Consider the following 20957-nt stretch of genomic DNA (forward strand, 5'->3'; position numbering starts at 1 on the left):
GCTGAATCCAACACAGGCTGCCATTCTTGACTCCTGTCCCAGGTTCTGCTGAGCACCCCAAATACATACACAGCTATGTCAATTCCCTGTTTCTCTGCCTAGGACTCCTGCCCCTGTCAACCAGGATCTCAGCCCACAAACAAGTGTTAAGCCTTCATACAATCTTGAGCTCACCTCTGCCTCCAGCCAAGGCTTCCTCCCTCTCAGTGCCTGTCTCCTCCAACTTCTGCAAGTGAGACATCTTGCAAACATCAGGTTTTGGATAAGTGACCATGAGCCTTAAATAAAGTGAGCTTGGGGACATGTAATGTCTTAGACAGTGCCAGAGTGTGTATAGAATGGAGGGGTATATAAGCAATCCCAGGGAAGAGATGGGCTGGCACAGCCATAAGTTCTGGAATTTCCAGAAAGAGCCAGGTTGCACCTCCTCTGGTCTACAGCCTGCAACACGACCTGCTCCCAGCTTGGAACAATAATCAGCAACCGCCTGACTGCTAGGGTTGGTCTATGCAGCATAGCAACAATTGTGATCTGGCCCATCCTTTCCGGCATGGGGGATGGCAGACCCAAGGTGAGGCAGGAAGGAGTTCAGGGTCACTTGATAAGATCAACCCTGGTAACTCTTCCCAGCCTTCTCCCCTATCTAGAAAGAAAATCAAAGCATTTATACCCACAGCTCTCTGATTACCAGACACTCTGGAGAGTGTGAATTTGCACGCTGTGCCATTCATAAAACAAAAAAGCCTCTTTGTTATTGTAAAGAAAAGCCCATGTGGATGTAAAAGACAAACAATGTAAAACCTAATGAGGTAATGGGACATAGTGAGAGCTTGTAGACGGGGAAGGAAGGGTGGTCTTTAACAGAGACGTTCTTTTCCCCCACCCTCCTTCTCACTGGGCAGCATTTGAGCCACTGTTTAGTTTCCTCATCTTCCAGCCTTCCAGCCTCAGATGTGGGGGGCAGAGAGTGAGTGTGTGTATGTGTATTGTGTTGAGAGTGTGTGTGTGAGAGAGAGAGTGTGTGTGTATGTGTGTTGTGTTGAGTGTGTGTGAGAGAGAGTGTGTGTGAGTGTGTGTGTGAGAGATAGAGAGTGTGTATATGTGTGTTGTTGAGAGTGTGTGTATGTGTGAGAGAGAAAGTGAGTGTGTGTGAGAGAGTGTGTATGTGTGTGAGTGTGTGTGAGAGTGTGTATGTGTATTGTGTTAAAAGTATGTGTATGTGTGAGAGAGAGTATGTGTGTTGTGTTGAGTGTGTATGTGTGAGAGAGAAAGTGAGTGTATGTGTGTGTGAGAGAGTGTGTATATGTGTGAGAGAGAGAGTGAGTGTATGTGTATTGTGTTGAGTGTGTGTGTATGTGTAAGAGTGAGTGTGTGTGTTTTGTTGTGTGTGTGTGTGTGTGTGTGTGTGAGAGAGAGAGAGAGAGAGAGAGAGAGAGAGAAAGAGAGAGAGAGAGAGAGAGAGAGAGAGAGAGAGAGAGAGAGAGAGAGAGAGTGAGAGTGTGTGTGAGAGGGTGTATGCATGGGTGTGGAGGCTAATGGTTGATGCCCGGTGTCTTCCTCTATCACTGTCCAGATTATTTCTTAAGATGGCCTCTCACTGAATCTAAAGCTTACCAATTGGCCAGACAACTGGCCAGCAAGACCCAATCCCCAGTCACCACCTCCCTAGTGTTAGGATTACAGTCATATATCTGAAGGGAAATGGATGAACAGTGGATCTGGGCGAGATGAGGTGGAGGGGGGAGTGACTGGGAGGAGTGGAGGGAGGGGAGGCTGGGGTCTGGATATATTGTATGAGAGAAGAATAAAAAAAAAAAGGCAAGCACTTTAATAACTAGCCATCTGCTGCCATTTCTAAGGAGCACTTACTTCTGCCTGCCCTCAGGTGCCCCCACAGTCCTACCCAGCAGGAAGCTGCCTTGAGGCAAAGTGTCCCCCAGCCAGAGGTGAAGTCCAGAGCCTGGTCACCCAGAAAAAGGCCAGACCCTAGTTTTGCACAGTTATGGGTGAGTCCTCTGACATGCCTGAGGCTCTGTGTAGGGAATGAAAGCCCTCTACCAACCCCTTCCCTCACAATGGCCATCTCTAAATCCTCTTCCTGTGGGTGAGGACACTCCCTTCTATGTTCGGTATAATCAGATTTATTGAGCAGGGACAGAGCACTAATCCCATTGGGACGCCGACGTTGAAGAGCCAGATGTCCGTGGGGAAGTGTGGTGGCCAGCTTTGGCAATAGGTAGTAATTAGAAATTGGGAGGAGCAGGCAGGATATTTGCTGCACAATTACATGGCAAGAAAGCACACAGCAAATTGTAGGGCTGGAGATTCAGCTGCAATGAGAACGGGATGGCGTGGCGGCTGGTGCATAGGGACGGGCAGGGGACTGTGACCTGTACGCCTCACACTAAAAGTACACTCTGAGATGCATTGTGTGTCCTGCTTACAACCACTGAACCCCAGCAGTCAGCCTTGTCCCAGCCTTGCAGAGCCTCCCTCCCAAGGCCAGCATGAAGCTTTGCATGATCACTGGAAATATGAAGCTAATGTCCACGAGTCCCAGGCTTTCCTGGCATGGAACAGAGAACTTTCTTGGATGACTCAACCTTTGTCAAGGGCTCTAAATGAACTGTGTCGAGCACTTGGCCCAATGTCTAATCCTTCAGTGTCAAATTAGCACCCTGCATCTTAGGAAAATGCAAACAAAAGGCATATCAGCAAAGCTGATTGAATTGGCTTGGGTTTTTGAAATAGGAACACAGGAGATGCATCTTAGCAAGTGGAAGCTGCTTTTCAGGACATGGTTATCCACGAGAGGAAATGCTACTGTCCTAGCTGACATGGACAAAGTCATGGACTCATTTCAGCCACACACTGCTTTCTTGGCTGCTGGTATAAAGTGAGGTTTAGGCACAAGCTGGGGCCCTTTCCTGCTCCACTATTTTGGGTACAGAGGAGCGGGTATGGGCCCAGCAGTACCCAGCCCACCTACTCTGGACTGCGCTGCCACTGAACTTGTCAGGGATCTTGAAGTCATTTGTTGCTCCTCAGTGGATGTCCCACAGATTTGAACGTTCTAATGGGCTTTTTGGCTGACATATATTTGAAGGCGTGGCAGATAGATGTCAGTCTGCCCTTCCCTGAAGATTTCCTTCCCTATACAGATGGCTTGGGGCCAGTTTTGAGAGGAGCTAGAAACACTGAAGTGTCTTGTCACATGTTTCTGCCCTCCACCCAGTGAACAAGCCTCACACCACCAGCTGTGCTGAAGGGTCTGGACCCAGGTTGCCCTGCACCCATCCTGCTGCGCTGAGCCCTCCCCAGACACTCGGGCCTGGTACAGGTGGGGACAAGGGCAGCGCTGTTGAGAAGGCCATTTCCCTAATCCAATTGAGGCCTCCAGGATGAGTTAGTGGTCTCCCGACAGCCAAACTGGTGCCAGGCCTCCAGCACAGCCGGGCACTGACAGGATGTGGATGTTCAAGGTTTTCTGTTGCCAAGTCCACAATTAGGCAGCAGCCTCCACGCCTCTGGACAGCACATCGAAGGTGGCCAGTACACAGAGAGGTGGGAGGGTGGTATGTGCCATCTGCTGGGAGCAGAAGGGCAATGGGGTCCTGCCCACACACTGGTCAGAAGTCTTCTTTGGCATAGGTAGGTGCTGTCCGTGGTTCTGACCTCCCATGTAGGATTTAAGAACTACTCCACAAATCTCCCAATTGGACTCTGGGGTCCAGCCTCTTCCAATAATTCCAAACCAGAAAAGGACAGGGGCCCAATAGTGGGGTGGGGGCAAAGTAAGTAAGTGAATAGAAGCTTTCCAAGAGGTGTCCAAGGACTCCCAGCCTTTGTACTGGATGCTCCCTAATCTGGTAGCTGCCCAAAGAGGTACTACCTGGAAAGTGGAGGGATGTACTCAGCACACTCACTCATGAAGATGAAGAACTTCATTCTGTACTTCATCTGGCTGGGGTCTGGTCTGCCTCTTTGTCTCCCTCCTGAGCTGCAAATCCTGAAGCTTCAATTTCCAGTCCTGGTATACCTAGAGCTTGTCCGGGTCAGGGCCACCACTCCCGGATACCTGCAAGGGTAGCATGGGTTCAAGCAGAGACTGAGACAACATGGCATCCTGGGCCTGCCACTCTTGGGGCACTCATTCTAGAAGAAGCTGCTCCGGCCATTTCCTTATCATACCTTAAGCCCTCTCTTCCCTGTTAGCCACTTGACAGAACCCAGCTCTCAAGCATCCTGTGGGGACTCCGAGATGATGGCTTCTTTGTCTTCTTCCACAATCCTGTTCTGAGAACAAATGCTGTACAGTCACTCTCACTCCTGTAGAATTCTGGGCTGTGTCACTTTAAGAGACCCCCCTCTTGTTTTCTGGGCCCCAGCTGCCCACCTGCGAAATGAGAATAGACCCACCAGATGCAGGCTTCTTTTGTCCCTAATATTTCCCAGACCTGGGAATAAATGATGGCTTTGGTGTGACATGGGCGCCCTTGCTCACACCAGGGCATCTTCCGTGAGGTACTGGACATGTCCAGGCTGTGTGGTGAGTCAGTTATTCCAGCTCCAATTCAAAAGGGACACCTGAAGCTTGGACTGCCAGCCTCCGAGCAGATCGGTCAGGTTTTCTGCAGTGCCAAGCTGTGCCTTAGAGGAACTCGGGGAGCCATCATGTTTCCCTTTGCTTCCTTTGCTCTCTCCATAAACTGTTATCTTGGGGCACCTGGTGCCAACCAGTGCCCCAGGGAGCAGATGCATGGGGACTGGCCGGTTGCCTCGGTGGCAGGCATTTGAATCATTCCATTTTTGTTATTTTAAGCAAGGCTGCATTGACAACCTTGATATCAGGTCCTTCTGATGTGCATTACACCATCATCCCTGGTCTCAGCAGAGCTGGAGAAGGGAAGCCAGGAAATACAAGGGCACAGGAATCTACTAGTGCTAGCCTTCGAAGACTGTCTTCTATCTGCAGTCTGTCCCAGGCTAGACCATTGCTGAACTTGTCCTGGCTGGGGCTCAGCCACCCGTACAGAGGAGACAGTCTCCTGCCAGACCAGCCTGGGCTGGTCCTGAAGGTTCCCGCACAGGGAAGGACTACACAGGAAACTTCTCGTACCTTACCCTTCTGTCTTCTGAAGCTCTTAGACTTTGCAACCCCTTCAGCTCCTTCCCATCCGTTGTGGGCTGCTTGCTGGAGTGAGTGAGTCCCACTTTTTATCTAAACACAGTGGGCTTAACTAGGGGTGGGGAAGCCTCAGGATTGTTCTGCAGGGGAAATGCAGATGAGGGTAAGAGCTCCAGCTCAGGGATTGAGATCAGGGCCAAGGCCAGCTCTTGGTGGCCTGAGTCAGGGGTCCACTCTTCCAGCTGCTTGCACCCTCGTCTGTTGACAGACAGACTATGTATCTCCCCCACACCATCTTTGTACAAGCTTGGACTCACCATCCCTGGCCACTGCTTCTTTTTTCTTCTCTACCCTCTATTCTGCCTTCCTCCTTCTGCACAAAAACATAGATTTAGGGAGAGCAGTGGCTGGGCTACCCCCATTCCTCATAGAAACCACCCCAGCTTCCTGACAAGAAACCTCAGCTTGCTTCCTTTGTCCACCCTGATGGTAATTCTGGGTACTACTGAAGGCACCCAATGGTGGGAGGCACTTTTGGTCACTCTTTCAATAAGAAACCTTAAACCTGGAATCTGACTGCGAACTTGCTTGAGGTCAAAGCTGCCCAAGGACATAGGACTCCTCCTGTCTGTCTAAGGTTCAAGTCTATACCGCAACCTCCAGCCCCCAACTCCCATGTGTCCTGCCACTTTCTGGAGCCCCTCCCTGCATTTCCAATCCAGAACTGAGTGGGATAGTAACAGCCAGGGTGCAAGGACACCAGAGGCTGGCATGCCCTTGGGGTCCACTGTCCTCCCCAGGGTCCCAACCCAGCTTAACAAGCATGACCAACAAGGTGGTGGTGCAGGGTGGCCCAGCACCTAGCTGGCCTTAGGACACTAAAGGCAGGTCCTGCCACCCATGAGAGTTGGTACACATGTCTAAAACAGAAGGAGAAAAACAAAGAGAGAGAGATACAGGGGAGACATACACAGAGAAAGGGAGGCAGAGATGCTGTATCTGCTACGCCTCCCAAAGACCAGCAACACTGAGTCTGGCCTCTTCCCGGCATTTACACACCCCAGCTGTGATGAGACAGCCCTTCCCACAGCAGGTTACTAGCACTGCTTTCCTGCTGTTGGCTGTGTTCCTCCACACTGCTTAGAGTCACAGATCAGGGTAGTCTTGGGTCAGCCCCTGTCATGTCCTCTAGGACACCCAGAGCTGGTTTGGATAGGCACACTGAAAGATGCTGTGGGTGCATCTGGTTAGGTGGGATGGCATTGAGGCATCCAACTGTGAACTCACCATAATCCTCAAGCTGGCAGAGGCCATAAATGTTCCTCAAGTCTATCCTGTGTGGACAGGACTGGGATGCCCCTGCAAGTTGGAAGCGGACAGTTTGGAGGCTGGGCCCCACCTGGCAAGGGTCAGAAAAGGGTTCAACCTGGGAACCTTAGGGTTAGGAGCATGGGGGCCAGTGAGAGCCTAGAGCCAGTCGCTGTCTTGCTGCCCTGCTCTGGCTGTCCGGTCCCAGAGGTAGCTGTCTGCTGCCTGTGTTCAGCGAGGTGTGGTATTTTAAATGTTTTGACATTTTAAATCTGTGTTGGATACATTCTGTGTGTTTAATTCCACCACGACTCACCAGGAATTGAATTAGTGTGTCTCCTGGGATGGGGCACAGCTGGGCCCAGAGCAAGCAGAGAACTTCTTGCCTACCCTCTATGGGCTTCCAATGGACTGAGCTAAGAACATGGCAGGAGCAGCTCTGGCCCCTGAGCCTGGGGAGCAGGGGATGGAACAGATCCTCTATTCTCAAGGTCAGAGGGGATACAGCTTGGAGAGGGCACACAGGGCCCAAGAGGGAGATGGTGTTGACCAAGAACATGCAGAAATACTTTCCCTTGAATAGTTTGTACCCTGACTGTTGAGCAGAGCTTTTGTGAAAACGGCAACTTGGACGGCTTCTTTCCTAGCCCCTCCCAGCGATGGTCTGTGGCTACCTGGGAGTGGAGGCAAGGCCTTCACAGATGCTGCACCCAAGTCCAAAAGAGGCCCAGGGAGTCCAGTCAACTCCAGCACTTTGGGTGGCCACTCCCCTCTTTCCCAGGATCTGGTCATGGCTGTCCTCACCACAAGTCACAAGTTTTGTGCTGGCCATGTTCTCTATGTGTTTCAATTAGGACACGTCCACATTTTTGTAGCTCCAACCGTCAGCTGGACATTGCTGAAGAAGCCAGGCTGAACTCATACGGTCAGAAAACAAATCCATGTCCAGCCTCTTCTGAGTTATTGGACACAAGAACCTCAGAGATTCGGTTTCCCCAAATGAGTTATGTAGAAAGTCTGGACTGATGAGTAGGGCTACGCTTCTTCAGACCTCTGAGAGGCACCAGGTGGGTGGGAGAATGTATGGAGGCATCAGTGCAAACAGTTTGCATGCAGAGTGGGAGCCAAGGACCCAGCCTCACTGAACAGACCATGCTAAGTTCTAGAGTCCTGGACATGATATTCCCAGACTCAGGACTCAGAGCCCAGAACCTTGTCAGAACACCTAGGGTTTTACCCAGTCCCAGGAGCAGAAGCTATGTTGATCATTTCCAAGCAGATTGAAGTGAGAGCTGAGTTTGAGGAGGAGTTCCAGGGGAGGGCATGGTAGTCCCCAGGTCTGTGGATAAACAAGGTCTATGTCTGGACTAATGGCCGCCTCTTGCTCTCTGCAGGTTAACACCTTCATGTCCTTTGTGTTCCCCATGCTGGTCATCTCCATCCTAAACACTGTGATTGCCAACAAACTGACAGTCATGGTACAGCAGGCCAACGAGCAGGGCCGGGTCTGCACTGTGGGGACCCAGAACAGTTTACAGCACAGCACATTCAGCATGTCCATCGAGCCTGGTCGCGTCCAGGCCCTGCGCCATGGAGTCCTCGTCTTACGTACGTAACCTCAGGCCCTGGGGAGCAGACAGTGCTGTGGGGCTCAATGTGGGGCTCGGCCCAGAGCCAAGGGTAAAGGCACGGGACAGAGTGTGGGTCCACGCTCAGCAGCAGCATTCTGCCCTCTTCACTCCCTCATACCTTCACTCAATCAACCAGAGGCTGGGTGCCAACTGTGAGCTCGAAGTCTTGTTCACAGACATGGGTCAGCTTTCTTGCTGGAAATCAAGGCTCTTTCAAGTAAGCAAGTACACCCCAGGCACACTCACAAGTGATGTCACGTGACCAGGCCTGGCAGCTGGGGACCTCGTTGGAGGCAGCATCTAGCTATTCAGGACTAGAAGGTCCTGGTAACAGAGTCGTAAGCAGAAGGCACACCAAGCAGAGGCCAAGAGGTCAGACAGAACTTGGCACCGATGCTGAGCAGAGGGGGAGGCCTGAACCCTGCAGCTGACGCAACCTTAGGAAGCAGTCATTGGGTGTGCTGGGTGGGAAAGACTCAGGACAAAAGTCTTTTTACTCTCCAGACCCATGTCTCGCATTTTTTTTTGCTATGACTGTGGCTCCTTCCTGGTCCTGCCCCTTTCCCAGCAGCTCCAGATGCAGTCTCAGGGCAAAGCACAGGGCAGCAAGGAGTCCCCCAGGCCAGCACCTTAAAGCCCAGAGTGGCTGGCACCAGCTCTGAGTGGGTCTAGGTGGCATTCCTCACAGAAGTCCTCACCTATACCCAAAGACAGCAACTGTGAGAAGGGCTTATTCTCAAACACCTCCTCACAAGGACACTGGCAGACCTCAAAGCAGGGACCTCATGTCCCCACTAACCTAATGTCCCAGGGTAACAGGGAGAGTGAGTGGGGCCTGGGCCTGGTTCCAAGGAGGAGCCTGAGGCTGAAGGTAGGAAGGAGCATCCAAGACCTCAAGCAGAGATGTCTGGGGACATCAGTACTCAGTGCTGCCTGCTAAGACACACCTGGGCCAGGGCACCTGTCAACTGCATTTTTCATCCTGCCCCAAAAGTCCAGGCCCACCCTAGAGAGGGTGTGCTGTCCCATCTTTCTGAGTTGCCATTTGCCTTATAGTCCTTTGCGGGCCCTGCCTGAGCCCCCATCATCCCTACCCGGTATGTCTGTAACAAACACACAGGGAATTAGAGCTGGCCCTTCCTGCCCCCAGCAAGGAACATCTCTCAGGTCAGGGTGCATCCTCTCAGGTACAGGTACACCCTCAGCATCCAGAAAGGATGGCCAGGTTGACATTCTTTATGCTGGGCCTGGTCACTGTCAGCTCAAGCAGTGCAACTCTCCCTCACCCATGTCAGCCCAGACTGGGGATACTGGGATGCAGTAGTTTTCGGGACTTGGGAGACAGCCACTGGGTACCCTTCAGGGCCCTAAGATGCCACAGCTCTGCTTCTAGCAAATTAGGCAGCTTCTCCAGCACGATGCAAACTGAAGACCTCAGGGTCCATACTGGATAGATAAAGAAACAGACCGGCAAGCTAAAAGGCTAGAGCCAGTACTTTGGGGTGGTCCCTGTAGTGGCTGCCCTAGTAAGGCCCCAGATTTGACCTTCCTAGTGACTGCTCACCTTCAAGGTTGTCCCAGCTAGGATGAACTCTGCATAGTGTGACAGGAAAAAAAATGGTTCTCTCCCAAGTCCCTACAAGGCAGGGCTTCAGTGCAGGCAGGTCAGACAAAGAAGAGGGCAGAGAGGGTAGAGCATATGGACATGCTCAGGCGGCCCTTGCCCGTTGCTGTCTACCAGAACTGTTCTGGGGCCACCTGCCAGCCCTCTTGACTGAGAAACCCAAAGAGGCCCTGGGAGATTCCCTACAGATGGCGGACACTCCCTCTCTGCTAGTGCTGCCTTGGAAATGGCTCCTTCAAGCCTCACCTCTCATGATGACTAAACCACTGTTGGTCACAGCCTCCTCCATCCCTGTCTTTCCTCCATAGCAACTGCAGTGGAGTAGGACAGGGTCTTGGGGGAAGCTGCAACTGTGTGCCGTAGCGACTGTGAGGACCACAGGAGAACTGCTCAGAAGGCAGACAGAAAAGGGGGACCAGAGATGCCTAAATCAGTGTCCTTCACCACAGCCTCTGTTCCAGGGGTTCTCTGGGGACCTAGGGGACTTCTCCACAGGGTTCAGATGACTCTGCCTCAGTACCCTTGGTGGATAGTCCATTCCAGCCTCAGTGGCCCATCTCAGCCTTGCTGACTGGTGCTTCTGCTCTGGCCTGAAACAGGCAACTACCCTCATAGTTGCTTCCGTATATCCTCCACAGTACCAAGGTAGGCTTGCTTAGCTCGATAACTCAAATGCCCAGCCCCAAGAGCCTGTCACTACCCACCAGAAGCTTACAATTAGCCCTGCCTTTTCCTGGCCTTGAGGTTCCAGCTAATCTGCCTGCCCATTATCAATGAGTGACTAGCTGGCAAGGGTATACCCAATATCTCAGACCCACTCTGTCTGAGGGTCCACTTACACCATCGTGCTACTCTGTTCTCATATCTTAGGTTACTGTATGACTATCCAGCCATTCCAACCTTCTGATCACACCCACTGGGAGCCACTTCACCCAGGGCAGACATCAGAATTGAAGGGGAGACAACTACTAAGCCCCTGCTAGGACCCCAAGGTACCCCAACTGCTTCCAGTAACTTTGGGGTCTGCACCCTCAATGGAACAAAACTGAAAACCTTGAAAGATCACAATGTAGAGATAAGAATACTGAGGCCAATAAACCAAAGCTCCCCACAAATGTCAGGCCAAGGGCAGGGCCATCCTGATGCTCAGACCACTGTGCTGCCCCTCAGGGCCCCACATCCTCTGTTTTCAGGGAGCTTTCCCAAGTGCATCTTTTTGGTTTTTTAATTTTATACCAAAAGTGCATAGCATAAAATATCTTACCATAATCATTGTTAGATGCTCAGCGTGGGACATTAAGCAACTCACACTGCTAAGTAGTAATTGCACCCCACCACCTATGTGCAGGACCCCTCGTCTGTCCCCCCACCCATTCTGGGGGTCTGTTTATACCTGGGAGGTATAAACAGAATCATATAAGAATTGGTGGCTAGTGTGTCTTGATATACAAAACATCTTCCAAGTTTGTCTGTGTTGGAGCATATGTTAGATGAGAATCTCCTGCCTATTTAATACTGAATAATATTCCAGGGTACAGTGCTCACTTCATGTTTCAGAAGTACACATTCCTATTGTGTACATGAACCACATGACCACAGACAGGGCGTGGTAGCAGCTCCACCTGTCTGTCCAGACTCCAGGTCTCTTCCACTTCTGTGATGGGTTAGGAATGATACTATTGTGAACATGGGGTGCAAGCATTTCTTTCAATGCTTTCAAGTTGATTCCCAGAAATAGGGGTGCTGGATCATGTGTTAATTGTTGTTCTGTTTTTGCAATTGCTGTTTATCACAGTAGCTGCAACATCTAACGTTCTTGCATCTCTTTGGTTGTTTTGTGTGTTTGCTTTGTGTGGGCATGTGTATGTACATGTGTGTGTGGAAGCCAGAGGCTGACATAAGATGTCTTCCTCTTTTGTTCTCTACCTTCTCTTTTGAAATGGTGTCTCTCACTGAACCTGGAACTCACTGGTTCAGCTGTGCCGGCTTGCCCGCAAGTGCTAGGGATGCACATGTCTCCGCACTGGTCTGCAGTCTCCTGGCACTGGGTTACAGACACACTGCTATACCAGGTGTTTTTACTACCAAAAAAAAAAAAAAGAAAAGAAAAAGAAAGAAAGGAAGGAGAGAAGGGAGGAAGGAAGGAAGGAAGGAAGGAAGGAAGGAAGGAAGGAAGGAAGGAAGAAAGGAAGGAAGGAAGGAAGGAAGAAAAAAGAAAAAGGTCCATGACCTCAGAATGTCATCTTGTCTCTTGTGGCTCTCTCCATGTTTCTGAGACCAAGGATTCTTGCAGGTGCTGTTGTCATTGCCTTTGTGGTCTGCTGGCTGCCTTACCACGTGCGACGCCTCATGTTCTGCTATATCTCAGATGAACAGTGGACTACGTGAGTACTTGGACTACAACAGACGGAGATAGGGCTACCATGAGCCCCACCACCCACAGGCCAGTCTGGAATGAGGTGGGGCTCTTGTGAGCCTATGGCTCCAGGGAGGATGGCTGCATGAGGATGGCTATAGCCCAGAGGTCAGAGCAGGCAGCAGATCCTCAAGGTCATGCCTGAGACATTTGTGTCAGACCTGAAGGTCCTTTGGGTCACAGTCACCCCAGGGCTCAAGAGACTTACACAGTGCTGCGACTTGTCACAACAAAAGGAAAAGAGGCAAAGTCAGGGGAGACAGATAGATTCAACTCCCAGTTGCAAGCCACTTGTGAATGTTGTTAACTGGGCAGCTCGTGGGAGACTCTATGTCCAGGTTCTTAGAGGAGACTGGTCAAAGAGGCCCCATCTGCTAACCCTGAGTCAGGCTCCCAGAGGGAAAGTAGGTGACCAGCATGAACCCCGTTTGTACAAATGAGTCAGCTGATGAATGCCATCTGAGGGCCAGCCACTTGGCAGGCCCGCTCTGTGAACTCTTTCTGTACCCAGAACAGGGCTACCAGATACATGAGTAACAGCACCTTCAGGATAATAGGCATCAATGGACAAGACATAGTTTCTGCTCACAGGGGAATATTAGCAAGCACGGGAACATCCCCTTGAAGGCTTCTGAAGTTCAGGGATGCCTGGGAGTGGGGATTAAGATCCTTATGAGTGGACAGAACACACACAGGCATCGGGAGCTTTAGTGGTTCCTGTCTTTGTTATACGGTTAGGACCAGTGGGCCCTGAAGCCTTAGGACAATGAGCCTCTGAATAGGACTCTGTGGACAAGTAAGATGTGCTGCTGAGAGAAGTGGGGCAAAGTGGAGAAGCCATGGCCAAGCGGGCCTGTGTCAAAGCCAGATCCCTCACAACCCCAGGAAAAAGGCCCTTAGGGATGCTTTGGTAACCCTGTACGTGCTGAGGGCTGTTGGGGTCTAACTTCCTGTCCTCCCACAGGTTCCTCTTCGACTTCTACCACTACTTCTACATGCTGACCAACGCTCTCTTCTACATCAGCTCTGCCATCAACCCCATCCTCTACAACCTGGTCTCTGCCAACTTCCGCCAGGTCTTCCTGTCCACGCTGGCCTGCCTATGTCCTGGGTGGCGGCACCGGAAGAAGAGGCCAACATTCTCTAGGAAGCCGAACAGCATGTCCAGCAACCATGCCTTCTCCACCAGCGCCACTCGGGAGACCCTGTACTAGGCCCTGAGGAGGCTGGGAGGAGGCCTCAGCCTCTGTTCAGGGCAACACCCTCCTAGGCCTCCATGGGGCCAACTAGTGGCCAGTCTAAACCATGCCAGTGAGGCCGGGGCACCCCCCACCTGGAAGCTTCTTTCTTTCCAGTTTCTCTTTCTTTTCTTCCTCTGCCCCCTCCTCCCCAATCCTCTGTTCTTGCTCCTATCTCTCTCCTACCACCAATTTAAAAAATGAGAACAGAGGCTGCTTCTCTTTCTGCTCCTCAAAAGGCCTCTAACAAGAAGAAATTAGCACTCACCAAGGATAGCCTCCTTTGTTCCCAGACTAATGGATGTTTAGAAAGAAGAAATGAAAGCACCTCCTGGACTCTCAGGCAGATGGGCTATTGCAGTCACCACAGCACCGTGGGGCCACACCAGCTGGGCCAGGCAGTGACGGAAGCTGTGCTTGGGCTCCAGGTCCACAGGCATAGGCTCCATGTCAGCTTCCTCCTGCCTCCACTCCTGCCCTGGCTCAGCCGATCCTGTAGCTCTCTCTGAGCCTCATGTCCAGACCCTTCCTTGGCAGGCTGGCACACTGCCTCTCCCAGAGTGGTCCAGAGAATTCCCCAATATTCTCCTTAAGGCTCAGGGTCCACAGCTGAAAGCTGAGAGGATCCACACCTCTGTCTCCACCTTGGACAGCTATGGCCCACTAAAGAGACCCAAGTTCTCACTGGAGTCATACAGACCTGGGACTCCTGTTTTAGGCCTGTCCTCACCCAGGACAAGCTTCAAGTGGCCTTGCAGGGATACCTGCACTGCCACCTTGACCTCTTGGATCTGCAGAAGGATGGCAGATAAGTGGGGCCTGGCCTCCCTTGTCCAGGTGACTTTGCAGGGGGAGGGATACACAGTTCTGTGTCTCTATACAGCTGTAGAGATTAAAGTCTGGCAGCTTCTGGCTTCAGGGCAGGACTCCTGAGAAGGGCACTGAGCCAGGTCCTCAGCAAGATGCCAGTGTCTGAAACTGTGCAGGTGAGGAAAGGCCAACACCCCAGTACCCAGCTGGCCAGCAGCCCTGGACGGAGGCATGTGTCAGTTTGTTACCAGCTGCCAAGCAGCCACCCTGGCCCAGGTTCTAGGCGCCCAGAAAAGCAGGCACCCTTCATCTCTGGGAGCTGTCTCCAAACAAGACAGAACCATCTCGCCTTCAGCCAAAAAAGTTGGCTGAGCATTTGGAGACGGTCCCAGGATGCCCTGGACCAGCAGGGTAGGACTAGCAGGAGGGCCAGAGAACCAAGCTCAGCCTTTTGCAAAAAGAGTCTTGGGCCCCATTGTGTGGAAAAGAAATAAATAGATGGGCAGCTGGCCTGTGAGAACAGTACTGCCGTGGGACTATAAAACAATGGGTTGGATGTTGGGGTATCTGTGGTCACCCAGGTATAGCCACTCTGCCAATAACATGACCCCTCGGGTCATCAAAGGCAGGGCTTGGGTGAGTCAGGCTCATGGCCAACACTAGGAAGATGTGATCAGCCCCGAGGCGGGGCCTCTCAACCCAAGAACTATCTACATGGGAGCCCCTCCCAGCCCTGTGGAGCCACCTTGCCCAGTGAGTGGGTCACAGGCCAATGCTTTTTCAGGAGGATTTGGACTTATACCCTGGCCAGGCAGCCCAGCCCCAGGTCCCTATCCTGGACTCCCAGACCTTGGGCAAGCCGTTCTTCTGATTCTCAGTTTCCTCCTCTCTGCTGACTGGGACTGTCTTGAAGGACCCAGTCTGGAGTAAAAAGAAGTGAGATACCCTGAGGCTGGATAGAGCCAATGCCCTATTATACAACCTCCCAGAAATGCTGTGGCTGTCACTAGAATTCCTTATGTGGTCTTTAGCCTCTTGTCTGTGTGTTTGACGTAGTTAGGGACACATCCATGCACCACCAGATGCACCTGTGACTTGGCTTGGTATCCTCAGCTCAGGGCCAAGTCAGGATGGAAATAGTTCTGGAGGCTGACCTTGGTGTCTGGGCCACAAATCCAGAGTTTCATGAGCCCAGCAGTGATGTGGACACAAGTCACGTGCCCTCAAATATATGTCAGAATACCCCCCATCCTACCACACTGCAATCAAAGAACACTCTCCCCCATACCTCCCCCATAAAGAATAAAGGAAGCTGTGGACACCCAATTTGGGCCTTTGTGTGTGCGTCCATTCACACACACACATTCATTAAGGCAGGTCGGGCTGGCGCAACATGTGGGCTTATATCTGCTTCTTATAAACAATGGGTGGGGATCTTATCTCCTAAAGACTGAAGGGATCTTGGCCACCTCCCTGCCTACCTTCCCGAAGAGTTAAAAGTCCCTGCCCCCATCACACACACCTGCTGCCAGACCATCTTCCCAAACAGTAAAAAGTCCCTCCAGACCACCTCCCTGCCCAGCTTCCTGAAGAGTTAAAAGTCCCTGCCCCCAGCATACACACCTGCTGCCTGCCCACCTCCCCTGCCCACCTCCCCTGCCCACCCCCCTTGCCCACCTCCCTTGCCCACCTGCCCTGCCCGCCTCCCCTGCCCGCCTCCCCTGCCCACCCCCTTGCCCACCTCCCCTGCCCACCTCCCCTGCCCACCCCCTTGCCCGCCTCCCCTGCCCACCCCCCCTGCCCACCTCCCCTGCCCACCTCCCCTGCCCACCTCCCCTGCCCACCTCCCTTGCCCACCTCCCCTGCCCACCTCCCCTGCCCACCTCCCTTGCCCACCTCCCTTGCCCACCTCCCTTGCCCACCCTCCTTACCCACCTCCCTTGCCCACCTCCCTTGCCCACCTCCCCTGCCCACCTCCCCTGCCCACCCCCCCGCCCACATCCCCTGCCCACCTCCCTTGCCCACCTCCCCTGCCCACGTCCCCTGCCCACCTCCCCTGCCCACCTCCCCTGCCCACCTCCCCTGCCCACCTCCCCTCCCCACCTCCCCTGCCCACCTCCCCTGCCCACCTCCCCTGCCCACCTCCCTTGCCCACCTCCCCTGCCCACATCCCCTGCCCACATCCCCTGCCCACCCCCCTTGCCCACATCCCCTGCCCACCTCCCCTGCCCACCTCCCTTGCCCACCTCCCCTGCCCACCCCCCTTGCCCACCTTCCTTGCCCACCCCCCTTGCCCACCTCCCCTGCCCACCTCCCCTGCCCACCTCCCCTGCCCACCTCCCCTACCCACCTCCCCTGCCCACCTCCCCTGCCCACCCCCCTTGCCCACCTCCCCTGCCCACCTCCCCTGCCCACCTCCCTTGCCCACCCCCCTTGCCCACTCCTGCCAGGCTTCTCACTTGCTCTCAGCCGGCAGCTCTACGGACAGTTGAATGATGAATGCTTTTAAACACTGGTTAAATTTTAAAAAATAAAATTTTGGAATTTTAGACAACAGAATTCTCCTCAAAGTTAAGAAATCTACATCCAGAATGAGGAAAATGGCTTTCACTTAAATGTCAAGTGGCCCAAGCTGAGCAGAGCTGCACTCAGATGTTAGGCAACCGAAATGACAGCATGATGATAACAATGATGATGAAGTCGACCGTGAACACTTTCCAGTCTTACCTCTAGAAAAGGAGACTCAACTCAAAGCCAACAGGACCCTCTCCCCCAGCCTCAGAAGCTGCCACCCTCCTGCCTACTGAGCTGACTCCCCAACCACCTGGCTTTGGACCTTCTGTACTGAGCTGCACTGTCACTAGCCTACCTAGACTCTCTTTCTCTGCCTTGGGATTACAATGTTTCAGTTGGGTCACTATTGTGTGGTGAAACACCATGACCAAAAGCAACTTGGGAAGAAAAGGGTTTTCACTCACAGTTCCATATAACTGTTCATCATCAAAAGCAGTGAGGGCAGGAACTCACACAGGGCAGGATCCTGGAGGCAGGAGCCGATGCAGAGGCCATGGAGGAGTGCTGCTTACTGGTTTGTTCCACATAGCTTGCTCAGCCTGCTTTCTTGTAGAACCCAGGACCAACAGCCCACGCATGGCACCACCCACAATGGGTTGGACCCTCCCCCATCAATCACTAATTAGGACAATGCTCTATAGGCTGTCCACAGTACAATCTTGTGGAGGCATTTTCTCAATGGAGGCCTCCTCCTCTCGGGTGACTCAAGACCGTGTCAAGCTGACATAAATCTAGCCAGCACATAATCCCACACAGTGTTTCCTGGCACAGAGATACAGCCAGATGCTGCCTTTTCACCTGTCCAGCTCCCTCCATCTTCCTGCTCCTTGAAGAGAGAGTAAAGTTGCCTTCTTTCCAGGTTGAACGGATTGGGAGAGTACCTGAAGACAGTTGGAGATGAGAATTGCGTCCACTTGCTTAAATGTTGGATGGGGTAGGTAGTTATATGCATGTATGTCTAGGTACACACAATCTTTAAATAAATTGAAGACCCAGGGCCACTGGCTTTGGAGCCACCCTGCCCAGCACCTATTTAGATGCTTTCTGGACTGGAGTATGACCTGCCTCATCCCTTTCCTACCCCACCTCTGCTCCTTCTACCACAGTCAGGGACTCACACTCCAGCACCGCCCAGGTCACCAGGGCAGAGGCAGGGTACTGTCTACTAAAAAGTTCTCCTGCCAGACGTGAAGAAAGGTCTCCAACAGAGCCTCCAGGATCTCTTCCGCCTTCTCCTGGAGTCCTCAAAGGATTTCATACCCTCAGAAGCATGTAAATCTGCTGGCATCAGCCTCCCAAATCTGCCTCACCTTGTAGAACCAGGAGCCCAGATCTAGGAATCTGCACTCCTAACAACTGCTCTAATGGGATTCTTCCTAAAGTCTAAGAGTCACCATATCCTCCCCAGCCGCCCATTCATTCATTCATTCATTCACTCATTCATCCTGTCTGGCTTCCTCAGGCTGACTCCCCCTTTCTGATGATGGTGTGAGACTCTCCCATACTGCGGAGAAGTCCTTCAACTCCATCTCACAGGCTTGGGGAACTGGCTGGCATACAGATCCAAGAAGTACATAGACAGAAACACCAAAGGAATGAAACACTATTGGTGGGATTCCAGGCTGGTCACAAGAGTGAGATTCAGGGACAACCAGCACGCAGCCTTGGCCCCTCACTACTACTCATTCCACTGAACCTACAATCCTAGCAAAGCCCCTCCCAGCTCCGACCATGTGAGTGTATCTCCCATTCATTCTGTGACCTGGACAGAGGAGGAGACTGCCAGCTCCATCACCATTGCTAGGCAACAGGGCCGGGCGTGGGAGCGAATCCTATGTTCTAAACACATTTGAAAGAAGAAAGAATGCCAAGCTTCCTGTGTGTACGAAGCTTCCTTCCCCAGCCCTCCCTTCCCCCACCACTCCCTGCAATTATGATCTGAATTCCAGTTTTTATCAAAACACCATGGAAACCATGTCCAGGCTGAGTTTATGAAAGAACGATGCTGCATGGAAGGAGGGGGGTGGGTGGGCAGGGAACCCCAATCAGGGGAACAGGCAAGGAGCAAGCAAGAAGCAGACAGAAGCAGAAAGGGCAAAAGTGGGCTGCCCTGGGATGGAAGAGGCTGTTGTCACCTGCTGAGTAGAGTGAAAAAGCCTCTTCGGCACAGGCATTTGTACACACACACACAACCATGTACACTCATACACACACCATGCACACTCATACACACATAGAAACATTCACACACACCAGCTATACATACTGTGTGAGAATACATACTTACCTGAAAACCTAACCACACCATATGCAGATGAGAGTGCACACACATAAATGCACGTACCATACACACCAACACGGGTGTAGACCTGATGTACACATATGCACACATGTATGCACACCTATTCTGTGCATGGCCTTCTGTGCACCTCATTCCTTATTTGGGATACCTGCTGTCTCTGGTCTTGCTGGTCCACTAATGAGATAAGAAGAAGTTCTGGGGTGCCTGGGAAAACCCTAGCCAGGCCCAGAAGCACCAGATTTCAAGGGCCTGAAGCAAGAACCCCCCTAGCTTAGCCCTCAGTCTGGCTGAGGACCAGTTGACAGCTAGGTCGGGTCCTCGCTAAGAGGGAAGAAGCTCAGCACCTGACACATGAACTCCACCTGTAGCCCTCACTTACACCCATTTGCAGATGGTGTCTGGAGGAGACCTACTACTTCCCTGAAAACAGTCACTCAGTACAGACCACTGGCCAGCTGCCAGTGAGGCTGTATAGTGTCCCTGGATAAGGTACCTTCCTTCCCATCCTCTTTCCCACTTCTTTCTTCCTGAGGTCATCTCTTGAATAAATAAATCACTAATATTCAAACCTTGGTCTCAGAGCCACTTGCTGCAGGAAAATGAGACAAATACTCCACACAGCCATAAATGCATCTGTGTAAGGATGGGGTGGGGGTGGGGGACAAGCTTCAGGACCCCCCTCCCCCCACCTAGACACTGGCCTAACGCGAAAGCAGAGAGAGAGAGAGACGGGAAGTGAAGAAAAAGACAGGAGGGAGCAAGAAGAGGTTAAGGCAGAAGAGAAAGCCAGAATCCAGCAAGGAGGAGAGTAAGAAAAGCTATCTGGGGATGACCTGGGAGGGGTTCATAGAGCGCTTCATGGAGGCCAGCAGGAGGAATAGTCTAGGTAGGGGGAGGGCTCCTATAATCACCCAAGAGTCTTCTGCCTCCAAGACCAGCCTCTCCAGCAGGGCCTCAAAGGCTTGGCCTCTCCTGTAGAGTTCTCACAGTCTGGGCTCAACCTTCAGGGCCTCCAGGAATCAACTCTCCTCCATATTAGAAAAACACAAGATGGTAAGGCTTTAAGCCCTGTGTAGAATCTCTCACAATGCAAAGACTCTCTTTTACCTCTTGTGAGCATTTTACTAATAGGGAAATTGAGGCCTAGGATGGGAAAATGGCTGGCCTAGGGTGCCAGAGATGCCAGTACTAGATCAAGGACTAAAGCCAGGGTCCTTTTCTCCACCTCAGCTGGGTCTGAATATGCATACCTCTCTGGATGGGGCAGAGATTCTCTGGCTTTCACAAACCACAGTGCTGGGGTCCCAGCAATCCAGACCCAGATAGTTCACAAGAATTTGAGATGCCTGGGGTAAGAAGCCAGGCAGAAGCCAGACAGACAGACATAGAGAAGCAGTGAAAGTAAGACATACAGAAGTAAGAAAGGCAATAAGCCCCGAGGCAAAAGGTGGATAAAGAGAAACAGGTAAATTTGAGTTAAAAGAGCTAGCCGGAAACGTGCCTAAGATACGCCGAGCATTTAAAACTAATAAGTTTCTGTCACAATTTGGGAGCTGGTTGGTGGCTTAAAAGAAAAAGCCTGGTCCACAGAGGGAAGGAGGATGCCCTGGAGATTTTAAGCAAAGAAGGCCTTCTGTTCTCAGGATCTTGGCATGTGCTCCTCAGCTCCTGACCACTCTCCTCTGGTCTGTTTAAACATGGACCCTAGGACCCAGACTGGCCTTGGAAATGGACAGTCCCTTTCCGGAGCAACTCAGAGCACCCAGATGCCAGCAGGATATCCTATAGATAAGCTAAGCCACAAAGCTCTGAGCAGGAGGGACTGGCTGTACATAGTGGGTTTCCAGGAAATTTCCCCCAGGAACACTCAGGAGCACAGACACACTCTCCTCAGGCTTTATTTCCTGACATACAAGGCCACTGGAC

The 20957-nt window shown here is 52.2% G+C and overlaps 1 protein-coding gene across 1 annotated transcript in view; it reads left to right on the forward strand.

The window, feature by feature from the left end:
- Window positions 1-15481, forward strand: part of Ntsr1 (neurotensin receptor 1) — a 44735-nt gene extending 29254 nt beyond the window's left edge. The window contains exons 2-4 of the mRNA XM_052725001.1: window positions 7831-8044; window positions 11985-12075; window positions 13072-15481. Of these exons, the coding sequence (XP_052580961.1) occupies window positions 7831-8044; window positions 11985-12075; window positions 13072-13321 (555 nt within the window). The 3' untranslated portion in view covers window positions 13322-15481. The remainder of the gene's footprint in view (window positions 1-7830; window positions 8045-11984; window positions 12076-13071) is intronic.
- Window positions 15482-20957: the final 5476 nt, after the last annotated feature.

Source organism: Peromyscus californicus, unplaced genomic scaffold (genome assembly GCF_007827085.1).
Source record: "Peromyscus californicus insignis strain IS unplaced genomic scaffold, ASM782708v3 Scaffold_7__1_contigs__length_154581171, whole genome shotgun sequence".
NCBI classification, from domain to species: domain Eukaryota; kingdom Metazoa; phylum Chordata; class Mammalia; order Rodentia; family Cricetidae; genus Peromyscus; species Peromyscus californicus.